We start from the raw sequence: 22,100 nt of genomic DNA on the forward strand, positions 1-22,100 counted from the left end.
CCCCCTTTTCCCCCAGGGCTTAACCTATAGATCCTGCTCATCCCGAGACATAGAATCTGTATCTGTCCCCGCCAGTATGGACCTTAAGGGCCTCTTACCCTTAGGCAGGTCAGATCCCCCCATGGACCTGTCTCTCTTCCGCGTCCTCCGGGTGTGCAGCTACAGCAAAAGCTTCTCAGCTGCCTGCTTTCTCCCTACCTTTTTTGCTTTAAATGCCTTGTGCATAAGTAATACAAATTCAAAGGAAAACGATGATTCTGATGAGGAATCAGTAGCCCTCTCAGGGCTATACTCGTGTACAGGAGAGGCTGCCCCTGCAGGAGCGCCCCCCCCCCCCCCCCGCAGGAATTTGTTGTGGGGAGAGCGAGGGGTAAAATCCCCTCCCCCATTGCTGCCTGCGTGGCCGCTCGAAAGGAGTTAAAAATGGTTTCCATTCCCGTGCTCAGTGGGAACAGGTCCACTGCCAATACATCACTCGGCCCTGCATGCGCTGCTGAACGCGGAGCCTGACTGCGACCCCCCCCCCCCGGAACGCAATGGAGGGTCCCTCGCCCCCCTGCACACACTCCGAGAAGAGGCCTTCCCGCGAAAACCGTGAGCGCAGCAGGAGGAGCCCCGAGGCATCGCAGGCCCGCCTAGAAATCCCTGAAAACAGCAAAATAAAATGAGAAGTCTGCCGCACAGCCCCCCCGGTAAACCCAGCCAAAGTCCTGGAGAGTCAGTACGCACAAGGAAAAAAAAAAAAACTTTTTTTTTTTTTTTAAAAGAAAAACTGCAAACTTGCCGTTCGCTGTCCCAGGTTCTGGAGAAAACAGGTCCTGCTCCTGTGGGAGTGAGTGAGCCAGGCTCCCCGGTATCGCCCCGACGCTGCTGAAACTCAAGAGCAGGGTCCTCGACCCTTAGCAGCGGCCTCAACCAGGGAGGGTTTCCCCTTAGGACCTAGAAACCCCCTGGGAGGCTCTCAGAACCGCTGACGGCAACAGGACTTACTTTCTGTTTTGAACTTTTTTTTTTTTAAACTTAAAGATACAGCTCCCTAATTATCCAAACTTAACCCTGACTACACTCCTCCTCTAACAACTTGCAGCAATCAGGGAATCAGAAGAGACTGTGGGTTTTGCACATCTGCCATTTGCTGGAGACAGAGTAAGATTGAGGGACTGTGGGTGGCACGTTGGTATGTATGGCAGGGTTGTTTTGAAAGAACTTCTGTCTCCATCTGCTGGAGGGGAGGCAAAACCCAGGTGTCTGGACTGATCCAGGTATGTACAGGAATGAAAAAAATTTAGTAAATTGTAAATTCAACTCATTAACACCACAAAAATAGAATATATTACCTAGATTTTCCATAGGAAGGGTTTTATATCCATATTTTTCAAAAATATTTTTTATATTTTCAAGGTCCACTGTAGTTTTTTGTTTTAGTACTTTACAGGCCCTGAGGAATTCAGCAATTTCTTCTCCTTTTGAATGTGTTTGATCAGTAGTGGTTTGAATGCTTCCCTTTGGGGACAATAAAACATGGATTTTAGCTTAGGTTCACTGAAATTCCATTAAAATTAGAAATCACTTTAGCAATACAAATTTGTCATCAAAATATGTACAGTAAGTATTAGGGAATTTCACAAATATGAATGTTAACAATACTTCTTGTTCTTTCATATGGCAAAATTATCCAAAGCATCTCATACAAACTCTAGCGCTATATAAGCAAACAGATTGATGGAAGATTACTATAAAATGAGTAGAGTAAGGTGCAACAAAAGCAGAAGGCAATATTATATATTTAGGGACCTTCATTTTTTTTTAATTTTATTTTTCCCTGGAATTCATCAGTATTTATTATAAACAAACATGAGAGAAAAAGCAGTGGAAAAATGACTTTTTCCCCACTAGTTCTCCCATTTTTGTTCATTGTAACAAACAATGATAAACTCTGGAGAAAAATTAAAAAAAAACTGAAAACAAAAGTCCCTATATATATTTACTGTTAAGCCAATGATTTCCCTGTGACATATTACATATCTCTTTGGGACTGCCAGTTAAGTGTCAGTCTTCAGGATTTAAGCAGATGGAAACAAGTTTGCCATCCTGCTGAGATAGCTAACAAAAGTGCTTTAAAAACAAAACAACACACACTAAACAGGGCAGACAGATGGTCTTATACTCAAAGAAAATGAAGCAAAAAAAAAAAAAAAAGTACTAGATTTTTTACCAAATATGCAATTTTATACTGTTTGAAGTCAATTTTCAGCCTCCCCACAGAGGTTGCAGGTCTGCAGAGACTTGGTTCCCACAAGTCGATTTTCAACTGGTGAGGGGAACATGGATACCTATAGAATTTGCAGGTGCAAACTTCCTACTGGGAAGTATGCCCAGAGAGTTGAAAATAAACTGAGGGGAGAGGGGATTTTCAGAAGGGACCTTCTCTGTGGGCAAACATCCTTTTAGCCACAGAGAATCCCTTTAGGAACATCCTTGTATGAACCAAGCCTTTGGAATAAAAGCTGGATAGCTTTATTGTATGTTTTCCCTGCAGCTCAACACAATCAAGATGCATATGCTCCTATTTCATTAAATTTATGAGAGATTTTCTAATGATGCCAAGTACACAGATTGCTGCAGGATACTAAGTGAAACTATTTACTACTACTGACAAAAATAACAGATCACTAATGTATGCATTGCTAACAATTTTCCTTAGATATTTACTGTAATTGTAAAAAAAAAAAAAAAAAAAGTTTATGTGAGGTTAATTTTAAGAAACCGAATAGGTTAATGAATGGCTTAACATTACATAAAAGGAAGAACAGTCAAATACTTCTTCAGGTTTACCTGAAATTAAAGACCAGAATTACCATATCTGTACAAATTAAAAGGCATCCTGTAAACAGGGAAAGAATTAAATTGGATTAAAAACAGTACCTTCATGGCCTTGATTTCTGAATGCAGATCATGCAGGACTCTCATTGGGCATTCATCTTCATAGCCATCCAAGTCTGGTGAAAAATAGAGAAAGATCTCCATAATATGAAAAATCTCCAATTCAAGTTCAGCTTCATATTTTCATTTCATGTTATGAATCAGCTGCATATAAGCAAGTTTGCTTACCGTAAACGGTGTTTCCGTAGATAGCAGGATGAATTAGCCATGCTGTCTGTTCATCGCGGCTGCACGATGAGGTTCCCGCGCGATTGCCTGGTTTACCTCAGTCTCTTGTAACAAAGCAAGAAGTGTATAGAAAAATAAAGGTATATGTAGTGTGTGTGCAGACTGTCTAGGGAGGAGGGACGGATCACATGGCTAATTCATCCTGCTATCTACGGAAACACCGTTTACGGTAAGCAAACTTGCTTTTTCCCAGCGAAAGCAGGCTGAATTAGCCATGCTGTCTGGGAGTCCCAAGCTCCCGGGTGGTGTCCATGTGTTTTGTTGTGTAGGTCAGGACGCCACCCTTGAATTCTGAAATGGTAGACAGTCTTATTTTTGTGCCATGGTTGACAGGATGGCCGAACCCATGGCTGCATCAGAAGACCTCTGCTGTTGCAAACAGTAGTGGCACTGTGAAAGTGTGTAGAGAAGACCAAGTTGCTGCTTTGCAATGTTCATCAGCGAAACGTTTTAATAGTAGGCGACTGACGTTGCAGTTGCTCTAATTTGGCGTGCTTTTGGTCTCGTATACAATGGCAGATTTTGCTTATTCTAGCAAAAGGTAATGCATTGGGACAACCAACTAGCCAGAGTCCTCTTGGAGACAGGTTGGTTAGGAGAGTTTGGATTAAAGGAGAGGAACAGCTGAGATGGCCTGGATTCCGAATGAGTTCTCTGTTTGTAATAAGCCAATGCTTTTTTACAGTCTAAGGTGTGGAAAAGCTTATCTCTGTCGTTCTGATGAGGTTTTGGCTTGAAAATTGGAAGAGTAATGGACTGGTTGATATGAAACGCAGATACCACTTTAGGAAGGAAGGCCGGATGAGGTCGAAGGGTGACCTTGTTATGAAAGAATTCTAAGTACGGGGAGTAGTGAACCAAGGCTTGTAGTTCACTTACTCTCCGTGCTGATGTTACCGCCACCAAGAATACTGTTTTCCAAGTAAGGTATTTGACATGACAGGCGTCTAGAGGTTCAAAAGGAGGTAGCATTAGCTGTTCCAGTATGATATTGAGATTCCATGGTACCGGCAGCTTTGTGACCGGTGGTCTCAGATGTAGAATACCACGCAGGAATCTGGAGATTAAAGGGTAGTTGGAAATGGGTAGTCCATTGTGAGTACGGTGGAAGGCTGCATGTACACAGAGGCGTATGCGAGACCCGCTGTGAAAAGAGTATGGAGATATTCCGGAAGATGCATTATCGTTGTAGAGAAAGGGTCTAGATTCTTTGGTTTGTACCATTCGGAGTATCGACGCCATTTCCCGGCATAGTTGCGCCTGGTGAACGGTTTCCTGGATTCAATGAGAACATCCTCAAGATGAGATGATAGTCCCAGGTAATTTAGTACGTGTCTTTCAATCTCCATGCTGTCAGATGGAGGGATTGATGCATTGGATGAAGAAGAGATCCCCCTTCCTGAGTTAGAAGTTGGGGATGGTTTTCCAGTAGAATTGGTGGGCGAATGGATAGTCGTTTGAGATACGTACCATGGTTTTCTTGGCCAGGATGGGGCTATGAGTATCATGTCCGCTGCATCTCTGATGCATATTTGTATCGTTTTTGATATGAGCGGAATTGGAGGGTAAGCATAAAGTAGGCCCTCCGTCCATGGTATGAGGAAAAGCATCTGGAGCGTGACGAAGTTTGCTTTGGTAGATGGAGCAAAAATGCCTGAGTTTGTCAGTTGCTCTCTGTGGCGAACAGATCCATAGTTGGAAAACCCCACTGATGGAATATGTTGGACACTACCATCCCGGTTCAAGGTCCATTCGTGTGGGTGGAAAATTCTGCTGAGGTGATCCGCTGTTACGTTGTCTAGACCAGGAAGGTGCGTGGCTTGTATCGAGACTTGGTTGGATATTGCCCACGTCAGTATGCGAAGCGCTTCTCAACAGAGAATCCAGGAACCTGACCCTCCTTCTTTGTTTATATAAAACATGGCTACTTGATTATCTGTGTACACCATGATATGTTGTCCCTGAAGCTGGGCCGAGAAGGTTTGAAGTGACTTCCAAATGGCTCGAAATTCGAGGAGATTGATTTGAAGGTTGGATACCCGAAGAGACCAACGTCCCTGAGTCTTTAAGTTGTTTAGATGGGCTCCCCAGCCCCTCCTGGAAGCATCCGTGGTGAGAGTGACCTGATGATGAGGCCGCTGAAGCGGTGCTCGAGTGCAGGTGGTTGGTGTTCATCCACCATTGAATGTCTGTACGCATTTGTCTGGTGAGGCGTACTCTGGTTGATAGTGGTTGCCAGAACTGTGACCATTTGTTCTTGAGTCCCCATTGTAGACAATGCATGTGGAGTCTTGTATATGGGACTACGTGTATGGTCGCTGCCATATGACCCAACAGTTGAAGAATTTGTCGTGCCGATGCATGCGATTGATTGAATAGTCGCTGAGCCAGAGAAGACAGCGTTTGTATCCTGTCATGTGGTAGGTACACCCTCTGATGTACCGTGTTGATGAGAGCTCCAATAAACTGTAGAACTTGAGTTGGTTGGAGATGGGATTTTTCGTAATTGATTATGAATCCCAGCTTCTGAAGAAAATTGATTGTTTGGAACGCATGAGTCTTTAATGTAGTCAGCTCTGAAGCTACCAAGAGCCAGTCGTCGAGATAGGGAAATATCTGTATCGAGAGCTGTTGGCAATGAGCCACCGCCACCGCTAAGCATTTTGTGAACACCCTCGGGGTTGAGGAAAGGCCAAAGGGTAGGACCTTGAATTGGTAATGATTGTCTGAACTTGGAAACAAAGGTACTGCCAGGAGGAAGGGTGCATGGGTATATGGGAATAAGCATCCTTCAGGTCCTATGGAGCATAGCCAGTCGTTGGGTTGCAGAAGGGGTAGAATGCTTTTGAGAGATGTCATCTTGAATTTTTCTTTTTGAATGTGTTTGTTGAGGTTTCGCAAATCTAAGATTCGTCGAAGACCTCCCGATTTCTTTGGAATGAGAAAATATGGGGAGTAAAACCATTGGTTTTTTTAATGAGTTTGGGATTACTCGAATTGAGTTCTGCAACTGTAGAGTGACTAATTGTTCCTGTAGGTCTGTTGAATGTTTTGATGTGTTCTTGAGAGGGGAAATTGAGGAAGTGTGGGAAGAGTTTGCAAATTTAATCTGTACCTTCTTTTATGATGTTTAGCACCCAGCGGTCTGAAGTAATCGCTGTCCAGCTGGCAATAAAAATGCTGAAGGCGGCCCCCTATGTAGTGCGGTGGGGGTGGCTCTGGGTAAACTCAAAAGACAGTTTATTTTGGTGGTGCTGCTGGAGTTGGTTTTGGATGCAGTGGTTGCAAGGTTGTCCACATGAAGGTTGAGATTGTGGTTGGTAACGCTGATTGGGATAACACTGAGATCTATAAGTATTATATGGCCTGAAAGGTGCCCGTGCACAAGATCTTCTTCTGTATGAAGGATAAAATCTCTTAGAAGAAGGATGCGGATCTGATGAAGTCAGAGATTGAACTGCCATATTCTGCTCCTTTAGAAGGGTAACTGTCTCACTAAATTTGTTACTAAATAGATTGTCTCCCAGACAAGGAATATCTACCAACTTGTCGTGGACGTTGTCCCTTATGGAACTAGCTCTTAACCACGTCATGCGACGTGCTGCTATTGCAGTCGCTGAGGATCGAGCCAATGATTCAAATGACTCATAAACCGAAACAGCGTAAGTGGTCGGATACCCTCCTCCATGTCCTGTGAATGGTTGCGGTAAGAAGCCACACATACTGGACGTAATCTCTGTAGACATTCAAAGAGATATTGTATTACGTAAAATTGATGGTGTTTTATATCCTCGTGGGTTGATAAAACAAGGAGGAAGACTATCTAGGAAAGCCGTGTAGGCAACACAAACGATAGATGCCAAGTAATGTCCGTTGAACTTCTTTATTAGGAGAATGATTAAACAATATTGAAACGCCCGACTCAGGCTGAGTTTCACCCCCTCAGGGGCTACAATACACAAATAACGAATACATTTAAAAAAAAAAAAAAAAAAATCAAAAATGAAATCATAAAGACAATCACATGATAACAAATGGAATGAAACATTTACATTTTCAAAAAAGCTGTGCACTATAAAAATATAATACAAAATGAACAGAATGCCAATCTTGATTACATAATGTAGTATTTTTGTGAAAGCTCATGTCTGTCTGAATATAAAAACTGTAAATACCGCATGCATATACAGACGCATGCATATAAAAGAGGCTCTCACAACCTAAGTGAAGATGGAAAACCAAACAAAAAACAAATACACAACTGGTGAAAAAAGAAAAGGATATGTAATTTAGTAGTGCCGATGGCATTAATATAAATGAGAGAGATTTGAGCTGGAATAGTATCTACAAATGCCGGATGTAATTAAACAATCAATCAATCTTACTTGGAACTGTATCACGCCAGCATAAGTGATCTTCTGTGAAGCGATAATATAGTTATCAAAGTGATTTTCAATGCACTGTAAACCGCGCCGAGTCTGTTGTCACACAAAGTTGTAGGCGTATGGACTAAGGAATAAAGAACAAGCTGGCAAAATTGAATAGGAAACAGTATCCAAAAAAAAAAAAACATATCAAAGGAGAGGAAAGGGTAGAACAAACCTGACTGAGGGTGTATGACTTTACAATCAAAAAATATACCAACGATTTATAAAGCCATTACAGTGTGAAAAGGATGGGGGAAGAGAGGAAAAATTAAAGATGGAAACTGAAAAAACTGATACGTTACTTATGAAAAACAACACACTGGTCTCCTGCTCCGAAATTAATCCAAAAGAACTAATGTAATAATAACTGGAGGCACTTTGAGTCCCGTCAGATTAGATATCACTATGAATAGTAGGCGTGATGGCTACACATAAATAACAGCCGAGCTAGATAAATGAATGAATGACTGTCTCAAACTATTTATAAAAAACGCAAAATGTGAAGACCGACCAAAAATAGTTGTAAAAATATGGGAGCTCTAAGCGGATACATATGAGCAAACCTACCGCTATGCATAACCAACAGTAAGCAGTCACAAAAATCCAACCTAAGAAAGTTAAATGAAATGATGAATGCTAGAAGGGTGGAGAACAAACGTGAGCATTTGGAAACAACTCCAGTCTAGAGTTGAACTAATAATGGTAGACCATAACAGTAGAACCTGACAACTTACTCAAAACAAAGTGACGCTAGGCGCTTGTCTCCTTCTCAACGGAACAGAAACCCCTAACTGAGTGTCGTGGGCTTAAAACGCTGAAAACCATGCCAAAATTGCTGTCAAATTGAATGGGCGTGACCATTTTTGCCCGTATCTACTCCCTTTGTACCATAGACCGGAGTGTTCAAATAGCCTAGCAACCAAAATTAACAAACTGTATATGACTTGAATGGATTGATAAGTATAGAAAATAATGGGAATGGGAATGTTATAAAATATAAAAAGCATAACTTAGTACAAATTTTTCCACACTATTGAAATCGAATAAATCTAAACAACGGCATACTATCTGTGAATCAAAGCAGTCACAGCTGCGTGACATCTCTAAAAAGCAGTTTCCCAGGGGACTATATTGTTATATCAAGAAACATACTGCGGAGTTTAGAACAATTTATATAAATGTTTAACAATAAATGCCTAGTGAAACATGATTACACATTACAACGGAAAGCAAAAAACCAGGCAGATATGTATATGGCTAATATATGGAATTAAAAAATAAAAAATTACATTAATACAAAATTACTAAAATAAATACACGTGTGAAAACCAAAGAAATAAATAAGCATATATGTTGTATGGGCAGATGGCATAGTCAAAAAGCATAGGGTGAAAAAGCAAAATGAAAATAAACTACGAACTGAACCAAAACCGGGGCATATAAATGGCTAAACAAAAGATACGTAGGCTTGTAAGAGCCAAACATATAAATGAATTAGAAAATGCAGATATGAGTGAATGTACAACCATAAACACAGCTGAAAAAGTAAATAAATATAATAATAAATAATTGGAAAAATATAAAAAAATACATCTAAAGAAATGTCCTTAAAAAACGGTAAAATCATCCATGAAACCAAGTAATGTAAAATTACAGGAAAACCAAATAATCAACTTCTAAATTTAAACCATAGGGTTCAATGGTATTAAACTCAAAAATGTACTTCTGTTCTAATTGGAGTAGCAGTTTATCTAAGTCTCCTCCTCGTGGATTTGGGACAGGTTGGTGTAGCACACAGAATTTAAAATCATTAAAACTTATGGTTCATTAGTAATGCGTGAGTGACCAGAGGTTTAGATTCTGCTTTTCTGTTGATGCTGCTTGTGTGTTCAATAATGCATTTATTGAATGGTCTAATGTTTTTTCCAATATATAATTTATTGCAGGGACACTGTATGACATATACTACACCCTTACTTTTACAATTAGTAAATGTTTTAAGTTTAAACACTCTTCTCATCTGATCCTGGAATAATGATACTGCTTGTTTTTAAATTGACTTCACAAACTGAACAACATCCACACGGTCGATGTCCAGGGGGTCTTATATCCAAACTTTTGTGCAGTGCTAATGTGGACCTTCAGTCGCTAACTTATATGTTAGCAAGATTTGAAAAATCGTTTTTATTAGAACACAGATTGAAAAATAATATTTTTATTATGGAAACGCTACATAGACGATATTTTTATAGTATGGAAAGGTGACTCAGATACTTTGAACCAATTTTTTAATTGGATTAATACTCTGGATTGCAATCTCAAATTCTGTATGAATTTTAGTGATGCACAAATCCTGTTTTTAGATGTTTTAGTTTCTTTTAAAAATGGTTCGTTTTATTACTGATATTTATCGTAAACCCACTTATACAAATTTCTACGTTACACTAGCTGTCATAACAAGGCTCTACAAAAAAAATTTGCTGTATTCACAATTTTTAAGGCTGAAAAAATTATGTAGCGATGATCACACGTTCCCTGTTAGATCCAAAAAAATGGGTACAAGATTCTTGGAAAAATCATATCCTAAAAGACATATTATAGCTGGTTTTGAAAAAAGCTCTTTAGTAGATAGACAAGACTTACTGATATATAAAGAAAAGGAAAACTGTAGATCGCATAGTGTGCCCTCTAACTTTCACTCAATTGTCTGCACAAATTATTCGAATTCTAAAAAAAACATTGGCCTATATTGCAATTATTATCCTGTTTTAAGAACAAAGACTTAATGATAGCAAACAAAAGAGAGAGGAATATTAAAGAATTTGTCTCTTCGTCCACATTAGCACTGCACAGAAGTTTGGATATAAGACCCTGGACATCGACCGTGTGGATGTTGTTCCGTTTGTGAAGTCAATTTAAAAACAAGCAGTATCATTATTCCAGGATCAGATAAGAGTGTTTAAACTTAAAACATTTACTAACTGTAAAAGTAAGGGTGTAGTATATGTCATACAGTGTCCCTGCAATAAATTATATATTGGAAAAACCATTAGACCATTCAATAAATGCATTATTGAACACAAACGCAGCATCAACAGAAAAGCAGAATTTGGTTGCTATCGTTTATGTTGTATCTTTATGGCCAGCATGGAGGAATGATATACCTTACAGCCAAAATCATCCAGAGATTTATGATCTTCCCCTGGTGGTGAGTTCGCATGGAGTTTTGATCGTTTAGCATGTAGTAGTGCGTAGGATAAATCCTACGCCATGGATCCCAGCACTTGCAGATGATGCCACACAATGGGTGTTTGTCTGAGAAGAAGCGCCTGTATCTGGCTCTGCAACCTGGCTACCCGGTCTGACGCCAGACTCTGCCTCGCAAGGTATCGAAACGGGCTCCCAAATAGGTCAGCTCTTGGGTGGGTTCCAGGTGACTCTTCTGAAGACTGATGACCCATCCAAGCGATCTCAAGGTGAACATCACCATGCAAACAGATCTTTCACAGTCCTCCCTGGTCTTGGCGCGAATCAGCCAGTTGTCCAGGTATGGATGGACCAGGATCCCCTGCTTGCGAAGGAAGGCTGCTACCACCACCATTACTTTGGTGAAAGTTCGAGGAGCCGTCGCCAGACCAAATGGAAGGGCCTGAAACTGGAAGTGTTGTCCCAAGACCTTGAAGCATTGTCACAAGACCTTGAAGCGTAGAAACCTCTGGTGACATAGCTGTATCGGAATAAGCCTCCATGAGATCCAGGGACGCAAGGAACTCCCCCGTCCAAACAGCAGCCAGTACCGTCCGCAGGGTTTCCATGCGAAAACGAGAGATTCGGAGACAATGATTCACCTTCTTAGGTCTAGGATGGGACGAAACATGCCCTCCTTTTTGGGGAACCAAAAAGTAAACCGAGTAACGTCCCCGACCCTCTTCTGCCTCCGGAACCGGGACAATGGCCTGTAGCTGGATCAGGCACTGCAGGGTCTCCCGTACTGCTTGCTGCACAAAGCCACACGGGACTCCACGAACACCTTCAGCACGGGATGTGAAAACTCTAGAGCGTAGCCTTCTCTGATCACCTCCAGGACCCAATGGTCTGAGGTGATCCTTGCCCATACCGTGTAAAAGCTGGACAATCTGCCCCCAACAGCTTCGATGACGGAATGGGGACTCGTGGCTTCATTGGGAGGGTTTACTACCTCCTGTCCCGAATCCTGGCCGGGGGGACGACCCCCTCGAAAGGACTGTTGCCGACCTGAGGTCTGCTTAGACGTGGAAGGTGAGGAATACCTGCCGGAACGAAATCGGCGTGAATCCCGAAAATGCGGCCGCGAAGGAAACACTTTTCTGGTGGGCCTGTTATCTTCCGGCAACTTATGCCCCTTAGATTCTCCGAGTAGCTTTACCAACTGCTGCAGTTCCTCACCAAACAGGAGCTTACCCTTAAACGTAAGGTTACACAGCTGAGATTTTGAAGACAAATCCGCTGACAAATTGCTCAGCCACAGCAGTCGGCGCGCAGCCACTACAGAAACAATGCTGCGCGCTGAAGTTCGCACTAGGTCGTAAAGTGCATCTGCTACATATGCAATGCCCGCCTCCAAACGAGTGCCCTCCCAAGGCAGCACCACTGCCAGCTCCTGTAGTGGTGTTAGAGGCCTGAACCCAGCACAAACATGCCCTCTGCATGAGGCTGGCGCAGATCGTGGCCCGAAGACTCAATGCAGCCACTTCAAAGACTCGCTTCAAGCAGTGATGGCTAACCTATGACATGCATGTCAGAGGTGACTCACAGAGATGTTTTTGCTGCCACACGCTGCACAGTGCCCTTCACTAACGGAGGTAAGATGGCGCTGTTCCCCGCCTCCGGATGCTGTCAGGTAGTGAAGCCAGAGCAGCAAGCAGACAGTGTCAGCATCCGGAAGCGGGGCAACCCTCCTACTGAGAGCGTGACACGAACGGCGCCATCTTACTTCCGTTAGTGAAGCTAGAGCTCCCATCCGCAGACTTGCACCCAGGCAGCTGGAAACACTGGAACATTTGCCCTGTAAGCGGAAGACGGCTCCTGGGGGATAGGAGAGAGTCATCTCAGGCGTGTGTGCTCCTTACACACATGCCATTATCTTAAAAGCAGGTATCAAAATCTACCATGCTGCCAGTGTACCCACCACAGTTACTGCTCAGCAATACTGGAGGGGGGGGGGGGGAGGGAACACCTCATCTGAGACAGTTAACCCTGCCAAGACCTCACTGTGCTACCACTGTACCCCAACACAGTTACTGCTCAGCAATTCGGGGGGGGGGAGGGGGAGGGAACACCTCATCTGATACTCTAGTTAACCCCTACCCCTAATTGCCTGCAGGGCTCACAGGCTATCTCCTGTCACCGCCCCCCTGATGGAGAACCCAAAAAAATAAAAAACCAAGATTAAGTAAAGGAAGTGGTAGGTAGCAGTAGCCAACCCTTTCAGGAGATATGGACCGAGATGTATGGCATTATTGACAGAAACGGCAGATCATTTTGTGTACTGTGTAACAAACGGTAAGTAAGCAGAATGTGGAATATAAATAGACATTTTGAAACTAATCATTCCCAGCTACTGAAAAAAAAGTGAGGATGAAAGGAAGGAATACATTTCCAGGCAGCTACATCTGTATAAGAGTCAATCAATCAATTTCCATCCTTAAATTTGTAAGAGGCTCTACAAATTTAACATCTGCAAGTTTCAGCATTGCTCACTTCATAGCTCAGCATGGAAAAGCCCTCAGTGAAGGAGAATTTTATTAAAGAAACTCTTCTAAGATGTGCACCAGTTCTATTTCACAATATGCAGAAAAAAGATGCAATTAAGCAGCGAATATCTGAGTTACCACTCAGTAGAAATGTCACGAAAGACAGAATAATGAGACTGAACACAAACATACAGCATCAATTAAAAAGAGACTTAAATAATTGTAAATATTTTTCACTCTCTCTTGATGAAACTACTGATGTCACATCAAATGCTCAGTTGGCCATTATTGGTCAATATTCTGATGATCTCACAATGAGAGAAGAGTTGATAAAGTTAGAATCAGTGCCAATAAGTACATCAGGAAGCGAAATATGTAAGGTTGTTATACAAACATTTCGTGACCTAAGCATTGATATCTCTAAAGTTGCGTCAGTGACAACAGATGGAGCACCCAACATGGTGGGGGAAAAAAAGTGGGATTTGTAAAATTGTTTATGGAAGCTATTGGACATCCACTTGTGCCTTTTCATTGTATTATCCATCAGGAGACATTACGTGCCAAGGCAGGATTCACCGAATTAAATGACTTTATGTCAGTTGTAACAAAAATTGTGAATTTAATAGCTGTTCGACCCCTTCACAAGTGAGAATTTTCTGCACTTTTACTGGAAGTTGATTCAACCTACAGTGGACTGCTGATGTTCAATAATGTGAGATGGCTGAGTCGAGGAAAAGATCTGGAGTGGTTTGTGGCGTGCTTAGCAGAAATTAAGGTATTTCTTGAGGATAAGGATCTAGGAAACTTTCCTCAGCTCAATGATCATAAGTGGGTCAACACACTGATTTTTTTTTTTTTACAGATCTCTGTTCATATTAATGAACTGAACTTAAAGTTACAAGGTTTTGGCAAAAGTATTGACGTTATGTTTGGATACATAAAAGCTTTTGAAAGTAAACTTAAAATTTTCAAGCGAGATGTAGAAACTAAAACTTATAAGTATTTTCCTCGAGTAACAAAGTATTTTGAGAAGGCCAGCACAACTGTACAAAATGAAATGGAGCTCTTGCATATAAAAGTACCAGCATATTTTAAACTCATTACTTGACCAGTTCAGTGAAAGATTTAATCAATTTAGAAGCCTGGAACAGACAATGAAAATAATTAAGTATCCAGATGTAGTAGTCTACAGTAGTTTGGAATTAAATGGTTTCCAATGGATGCAAATTGATGATTTGGAGATGCAACTTGCAGAATTTCAAGACAGCATCTGGGCTCAGGTGTTTGTCGACCTGAGGTCAAAGCTTGAGAATCTGGAAAGGTATCGCTTGGAGAATGAAGAGGAGTGCCACAACGAACAGGAAATTTGGAGTGCTTGGAAACGATTACCGGACACTTTTAGCACTCTGAAAAATCTAGCGATGGCTTTACTCACAATTTTTCCCTCTACGTACTTTTGTGAGACCTTATTCTCAGCGTTAAATAATATTAAAACCAATAAAAGAAACCGACTACAGATGAAGTTAGTAGTGCTTGCTTGGGCTTGAAGTGTACGAAATACCAACCTTCAATTGAAGATTTAGCCAATGAAATTCAGCAACAAAAAAGTCACTAAGCAGGTAAGGTAAAGAATTATTCTTGTTTTTGCTTTATGAATAAATACAGTACATATATTAAAATTATAACCTTTGTTATTAGAGCTACAAATATCACAAAATTATGGATTTTTCTAGAAGTGACACACCACCCGAGTTATGCTTGGTTTTTTTTACGAATTTTGACACACCGAGCTCATCACTGTATTAAAGTATACTGTCATATGACTGTTTAGTGTGACCATTGTGTCAAGTAAAACAAAAATGATAAATTCAACAAAAATATTTTAGAAACAGAATCATGCTATGCTTACCAAGGTCTTCTTTACTGAATGCATGTTCAAGATGTTGAGTTTCCTTCTCTAATGTAAGAGCTAAAGCCCTTAATTTACCAAAGAAATTTGCAGTCACTGCCATTCTCAGGAATGAGTAAGACACTAAACACAAATGAAAAGCCTGTTAAGAACATATTTAGTATAAAAAAAAAAGCATCTGAAATTGCAGATTATAAAGATAAGTCACAGATATTATAAGTGGGAAGAACAACATTGTCCACATCTATAGGACTAGACATTCCTGATCACTAGTCTCAACATCTATTATTTTAGGGAAGCACCCAAATATAGATGATTTATTTATTTAATTTCTTTTACTATACCGATGCTCAAGACTAGGTCTTATCGTACCGGTTTACAATGTAACTGAGGGGAAACCAATTAACATCAAGGTAGAAAGTAAAGTTACATTAAACAGGGAGCGTAAAACCTGGGCAATGGAAGACAGTATAGAATTTAAACTAAGAAACAATTAGAGAGAGATAAATATATAATCAACAAAAACTATAAGATACATAAACATAGATTATCCTAGGCAGTTATTAGCATGGTATGTCCAGTGGGAGAAGGAAAGGGTGAGGTTGGGATGATGATAATTTGATTTTATTTCTGGGTAAATCTGAATTGTGTAAGTCTAGATAATATCTATTTCAAATATTGCTTAAAAGCCTTCATCCTAATATTTACATAAATCACTAGATCTACTAGAGTTTACCTGCTATGATGCAAGACATGTTGTATGGGTTTGTAAAAACATGTAGGAAACACATTTTGATCTTCCATGCCATTTTAAGCTTTTTCTTTAATAGGGTTAATCTTTTGCTTGGCAATGATTGCAGCATAGTGTCGCCAATGGTGGTCAGTGACTGGGTATTAACTCTTCTTCCCCCCAGGTTCTCAATCTCAGCCAAAGAAGAAAGGGTCTAACCTTAGTTAAAACACAGACTGTGTTGGTGTGCTTTGAAAGGGTTTCTATGGAGCTGTCAATAGTGCACTCAAATTGTACTGATCAGACTTGTAGGACTATTCAAGGTTGCTGAATTGCCAAAATAGCTGAAAGCTAAAATATAGGCTAGAGGTAAGAAGTGTGTCAAAGTTCAGCCTTGGGTTTTATTACTGTCTTCTGAGCTCAGTTTGCAGAACACATGACTTGCAGGAATCCTAGCTCTATTAACATATGAAAATAAAATTATAGTGTCAACCATTGCCAACAAGTTCATTAGTGTGGTAAATTGTAGGTGGTAATCAACCTAATTTATTGTGTCAGGCAATGTTCAGAGACTGCTTCTGAATTGCCTTACACTCTTCTAGAATATTCCATACTTTATCTAAATCAAAGATCTTTTCTTAAGTTGCCAGCATTTAAGTGTTATGACTGTAGCAAAAGGCTAAGAAACTACACTATGGGATCAATTTTCAAAAACCTGCTGACTGGTTAAGACAGTGATTTTACTTAGTTATCTTTACCTAGATACATACCCAGACACTACCTAGTTTTCAGCTGAATATATGGCAACATTTAAGACCTGCCATTGAGTGGCCAGGGCCGAGCCGTAATATTAACAATTGCTAAAGCAGTTTTGCGGCTGTGTTAGTGCAGCTGAATTGCACAGAAATTAAAGGTTAAGAAAATAAAAACCAAAAATAGATCGAAAAGGCGATGTTAGTCCAATCAAAGATATCTTATATAAAGGGAAATTGGTTCTTACCTGTAATTTCCATTCCTGTAATACCACAGATCAGTCCAGACAGTGGGTTATGCATTCCTACCAGCAGATGGAGGCAGAGAACAAAACCCTGAGACACTGCTACATAACAGAGTGCCACCTGCCGTCCCTTAGTATTGATCGGTACCCAAGCCAAGATTAGAACCAGAAAAAAACATTCCCCTAAAATGGGGCGAATGAAAACCCCAGGGTTGGAAACCCCGGAAATACCTAACAAACTCTTAGCAACTGCTGAGCTCGAAAGGACCAATACAATCTATGAAAGAACTCTTTGGAAAGCATTTCCAGCGAACACTAGGACAGTCAGGTCTTTTGGAAGTACCAATGGCGCGGCCTCTGGAATGATCTGTGGTATTACAGGAACAGAAATAGCAGGTAAGAACCAATTTCCCTTTCATGAACATACCCACAGCGGTCCAGGCAAATGGGATGTACCAAAGCACTCCTATACCAGGCGGGAACCTGAAAGACCCTTCTCTCAACACACTCTCACCAAAAGGAGGCTGCCTCTGGTGCGCACACATCCAAATGGTAATGCTTTAGCGAAAGTGTGAAGTGAGGACCAAACCGTGGCCTTACATATCTCCTGAGGAAGAGACCAACTGACACTACGGCCCACAAATGTCGCCTGCGTGCGTCTAGAATGAGCTTTAAGACTTGCTGACACCACACAGCCCTTCGAAACGTTAGGCCGAGCAATAGTTTCCATCAATCAGCAGACTAAGGAAGCTTCAGACACTTTCTCTCCCTTCTTAGTTCACCGAACACCAACACAAAAGATGATCCAATCATTGGAAAGAATTGGTGACCTTCAAATAGCACAACAGGGCGCGGCGTACATCCAAGAAATGTAGATCTCTACCCATTGAGGAATCTCGGGCCCAGTTTGGAACCCCAGCAACTCCACCGTCTGATTCACATGAAAGGCAGAGACCACCTTAGGAAGGAACGAAGGCTCCATCCATAAAGAAACCTTATCGGAGAGATCCGCAGGAAAGGATCGCAGCAAGAAAGGGTTGTAATTCAGAAATCTGCCTGGCTGAGCAAATGGCAATCAAAAAGACAGTCTTCAAGGTAAGAACCTTTAAAGAGGCTCCAACTCAAAGGCGGCCTCACAGAGAACCCACAACACCAGATTGAGATTTAGTTAGGACACACCCTTCTGGACCAGAAGCTTCAAATGCTTTAACCCTTCAGGAAAATGGATGACATCGGGTTGAGAGGGCCTGAAGCTTTACCCCTAAGACAACAGAGGGCTGACACTTGAACTCTCAGCGAACTATAAGCCCAAACCCTTCAACAAGCCCTGCGTGCAGAAAGGACAAAATATGCGGAACAGAAGACAAAGAGGATCTACCTGTTGTTAACACATCAGGTCTCAAACACTTTCCAAACTTGGACTTATGCCATGGAAGTCGCTGGACGCCTGGCCTGAAGAAAGGTAGTATAATCACAGACTCAGAATGCCCTTCAGTTGCAACTGCAGCTCTCAAAAGCCAGGCCGCAAAGACAAAAGTGATCATCCCGATCCGAAAAGATGGAGCCCTGACTCAACAACCCCGCAGATGAGCTAGTCGAAGCAGTCCATCCACGGCCAGATGAACCAGATCCACAAACCATGGCTGCCACAGCCATTCGGGAGCCACAGAACCACAGAGCTGGTATGGGCCTCTATGAGCCGCAGCACCATGCCCTATGAGGGGCCACGGGGGGAAGAGACAAAGAAGGATCTCCCTCGGCCATAGGCCACACCAGAGTGTCGAGGCCTCACTAAACCAACGTCCTGTCTGCAACTGAAGAACCAGACAGTCTTTGCATGATCCGCGTTTCCTTAAGGTCCAGTGAGGAACCCCACCACCGGGCCGCACAAATGAGGTTCCAGGCTTCCAGGGACAGCTCCCCACTCCCCCGGATCCAGCTGCTGACTGCTGAGGAAATCCGTTTGCACTTGGTCTACTCCGGGCGATGTGGGACGCTGCGATCCCTTCTAGGTGACGTTCCACCCATGCAAAAACAGCAATTGAGCTTCCCAAACCTCTGCTTGACTCCTGGTGCCGCCTTGACGGTTGATGTACACCACAGTCGCTGCATTGTCCAAGAAAACCTGAACCATGTGACCTTGCACCTGCGACTGAAATTTTTCCAAGGCTCTGTGCACGGCCCTTGTCTCCAGTCGGTTGATGGTGTTATGATAACATGTGTTTTGTGGATCCTTGGGGGCTGTGAAAATGACCACGCCCATAGGGAGGAGCCCCGTGAGGAGCCACAGCACTGGGCTAGACTCGTACACACAAAACACAGGATAGTTCTTTATTAGACAGCTTGAAGATCTGCTGCACCAGATCGTGGTGGCAGTAGTGAGGCAGTGTGTGGTTGTAGTCTCAGGGACCTCGGCAGAGAGAGCCTGTCTCTCCTTGATGATGTCAGGAGGTTCCGCAGCAGGTCTCCCAGCAAGGAGATACTGTGGATGAGATAGGACAGTAGTTAGAGTTCTCACTAGTGTATGTGTATGGAAAGGTATTGCAAGTTAAAATATCTGTAATATTTTCTATACATTGTGACAATGTGCTTCTAAGAAACCAGTTCTGGCTAGTTACCTGGCTCTCTGGGGAAACAAGAGAACATCCTGTTTCGGCATGAAAAGGAGGCCACCACCCCCAAGGCTGGACCTGATTGGTTAGGAGGTAACAAGTCTTACTGGTAATCGGGAAAAAGAAACACCTCAGGAATGTTGACGATGCATTTGATTGGACACAAGGAAAAGTGTTAAAAAGTTGTGCACACAGTAGGACTGCTGAGTAGCCTTGGAACATTACACCTTGCTGTATACCCACTTTGCTACTCCGGGGAACAATTATCTTTTTTCCTCTTTTAGTTCCTCTCTTCTTTGTCTTTTATTAATAAAACTTGCCTTCTAGATATCAACTGACTGCAGCCTCATTACTCAGATCTACACTAGGTGTTAGCTGTTGGTATGCGATTCCACCAGGTATGTTGTAGAAAGTACAGGCACCGAGGCAGGGAGGGCAGGCCCTCGAGGAGCGAGTACCTGTTCCCTGTAAGGCACCTGAAATAAAGCAGAGGGCCCCCGAGGAGCGGATACCCAGGTTAGCAATTACCCCGAAGGGCAGAGAGAGAGCTTCCTGCAGCAGCACGGAAGCAGCAGAGTAGCGTAGACAGGAACGGATTTGAGTCCTTGCTAAGCCAACGAGCTAGCAAATCTGTGAAGGTAATATACTCGGATGGCATGACATCAGCATGAGGGAATGCCCTCGAGGTTCGCGCCAAGAGTGGTACAAAGACATGAGTTGCGCACACGCGCTCACCCTAGTACATACCTGGAAGAAGCAATGGCGGGAGGCATGCACCATAAGCCGTTCTGGGGACGCAAGAGAGGTCACCTTGTAGACACGGATGTAGCCATCTTTCCCAGGTAAGTGGGAGGAGCCGTGAATAAGATGAGGCAAATGGGGCAAAGCCGTCGAGGACTGACGGACGCAACTGATGGTCCAGGACTTCTCCTCCGGTGACCAAAGTCCCTGAGCCGAATGACCCAGGCACACCGCTCCCCAGCCCCTGAGACTTGCATCCGTGGTCACTACCACCCAATCTGGGATTTCGAAACTCACTCCCTTCTCCAAATGGGGCCGGGATAGCCACCACAACAGGCTGGCTCTGGCTTTCTTCCCTAGTGGCAGCGGAAGTTGGTATTGCTCCAACATTGGATTCCAGCGGGACAACAGGAATCTCTGCAGCAGAAGCATGTGGGCAAAGATCCATGAGACCAGCTCCAACATCAAGGCCATGGAGCCTAGGACCTGTAATTAATCCCAGACCTTCGGAACTTGGAGATGTAACAGCCGCTCGACCTGCCGCTGCAACTTGGCCAATCTGTCTGCCATCAGGAACACCTGGCCTGACTGGGTATTGAATCGAGCCCCCAAGTACTCCAGGGATTGAGATGGTGTCAGCTGGCTCTTCGCCAGGTTGATCACCCAGCCCAGAGAGCGTAACATCTGGAGAATGCAGTCCACTGCTCGAGCACACTCCTCCTGTGTTTTGCCCCAAGATGAGCCAATCGTCGAGGTATGGGTGCCCCAGCACCCCTCCCTTCCTTAAGGCCGCTGCTACCACCACCATCACCTTGGTGAAGGTCTGCGGAGCAGTGGCAAGTCCGAATGGAAGAGCCTGAAACTGGAAGTGTTGCCCCAGCACCTTGAACCGCAGAAACTTCTGATGACCCTGCTGTATGGGGATGTGCAAGTAGGCCTCAGTGAAATCAGACACCAGAAATTCCCCCTTGCGGATTTCCACGACCACTGTGCGTACTGTCTCCATCTGGAAACATGAGACCTTCAAGCTCCTGTTCACCTTCTGGAAATCCAAGATGGGACACAACGTGCCCTCCTTCTTTGGAACCATGAAGTAGACTGAGTACCATCCTTGACCTTGCTTGTTCTTTGGCACCGGGAGAATAGCCTCCAGGCTTAACAAGCTCTACAGGGTTCCTTCCACAGCCTCCCGCTTGCTGCTGGAAACACAGCACAATTCCAGAAAGGATTCTTTGAGCAGACAAGAAAACTTTAAGGCGTAGCCATCCCTGATCACCTCGAGCACCCACTGATCAGATGTAATTTTCACCCACTCCTCCAAAAAGAAAAAAAAAAAGGGACAAGTGGACCCTGATCGCTACTGGAGAGGAGTGGTTGGGCCAGATGTCATTGTGTTGGCTTATTGCCTCCGCCCCTGGAGGGTGATCCGGAGGATTGAAAAGACTGCTGCCGGCCGGCCGGCTGCTTAGATCCCGACAAAGCCGCTCCTCTTTCGGAACGAGAACGCCTCAACTCTCAAAAATGAGCACGACCAGAGAAAGACCTCTTAACATTTTTCCTGTCTTCTGGCAATCTATTGTCCTTAGTTTCTCCCAAGGACTTCATAAGTTGATCCAGATCCTCCCCGAAAAGAAGCTTCCCTTTAAAAGGAAAGTGACATAACTGGGACTTGGACCACATGTCCGTCGACCAGCTGCGCAGCCACAAAAGGCGCCATACCACCACTGCTAAAACCATACTGTGAGCCGCTGTTTGCACCAAATCATACAACGTGTCCACCA

The 22,100-nt window shown here is 43.0% G+C and overlaps 1 protein-coding gene across 2 annotated transcripts in view; it reads right to left on the reverse strand.

Annotated features, from left to right (window-relative positions):
* SKA3 (spindle and kinetochore associated complex subunit 3) overlaps positions 1 to 22,100 on the reverse strand; it is a 132,926-nt gene that overhangs the window by 106,962 nt on the left and 3,864 nt on the right. For both annotated transcript variants that reach the window (XM_029602529.1, XM_029602530.1), the window contains exons 2-4: positions 15,240 to 15,362; positions 2,926 to 2,999; positions 1,338 to 1,503 (exon numbers count right to left, since the gene is read on the reverse strand). In XM_029602529.1, the coding sequence (XP_029458389.1) occupies positions 1,338 to 1,503; positions 2,926 to 2,999; positions 15,240 to 15,342 (343 nt within the window). In that variant the 5' untranslated portion in view covers positions 15,343 to 15,362. The remainder of the gene's footprint in view (positions 1 to 1,337; positions 1,504 to 2,925; positions 3,000 to 15,239; positions 15,363 to 22,100) is intronic.

This window comes from Rhinatrema bivittatum, chromosome 5 (genome assembly GCF_901001135.1).
Source record: "Rhinatrema bivittatum chromosome 5, aRhiBiv1.1, whole genome shotgun sequence".
In the NCBI taxonomy this organism is placed as follows: domain Eukaryota; kingdom Metazoa; phylum Chordata; class Amphibia; order Gymnophiona; family Rhinatrematidae; genus Rhinatrema; species Rhinatrema bivittatum.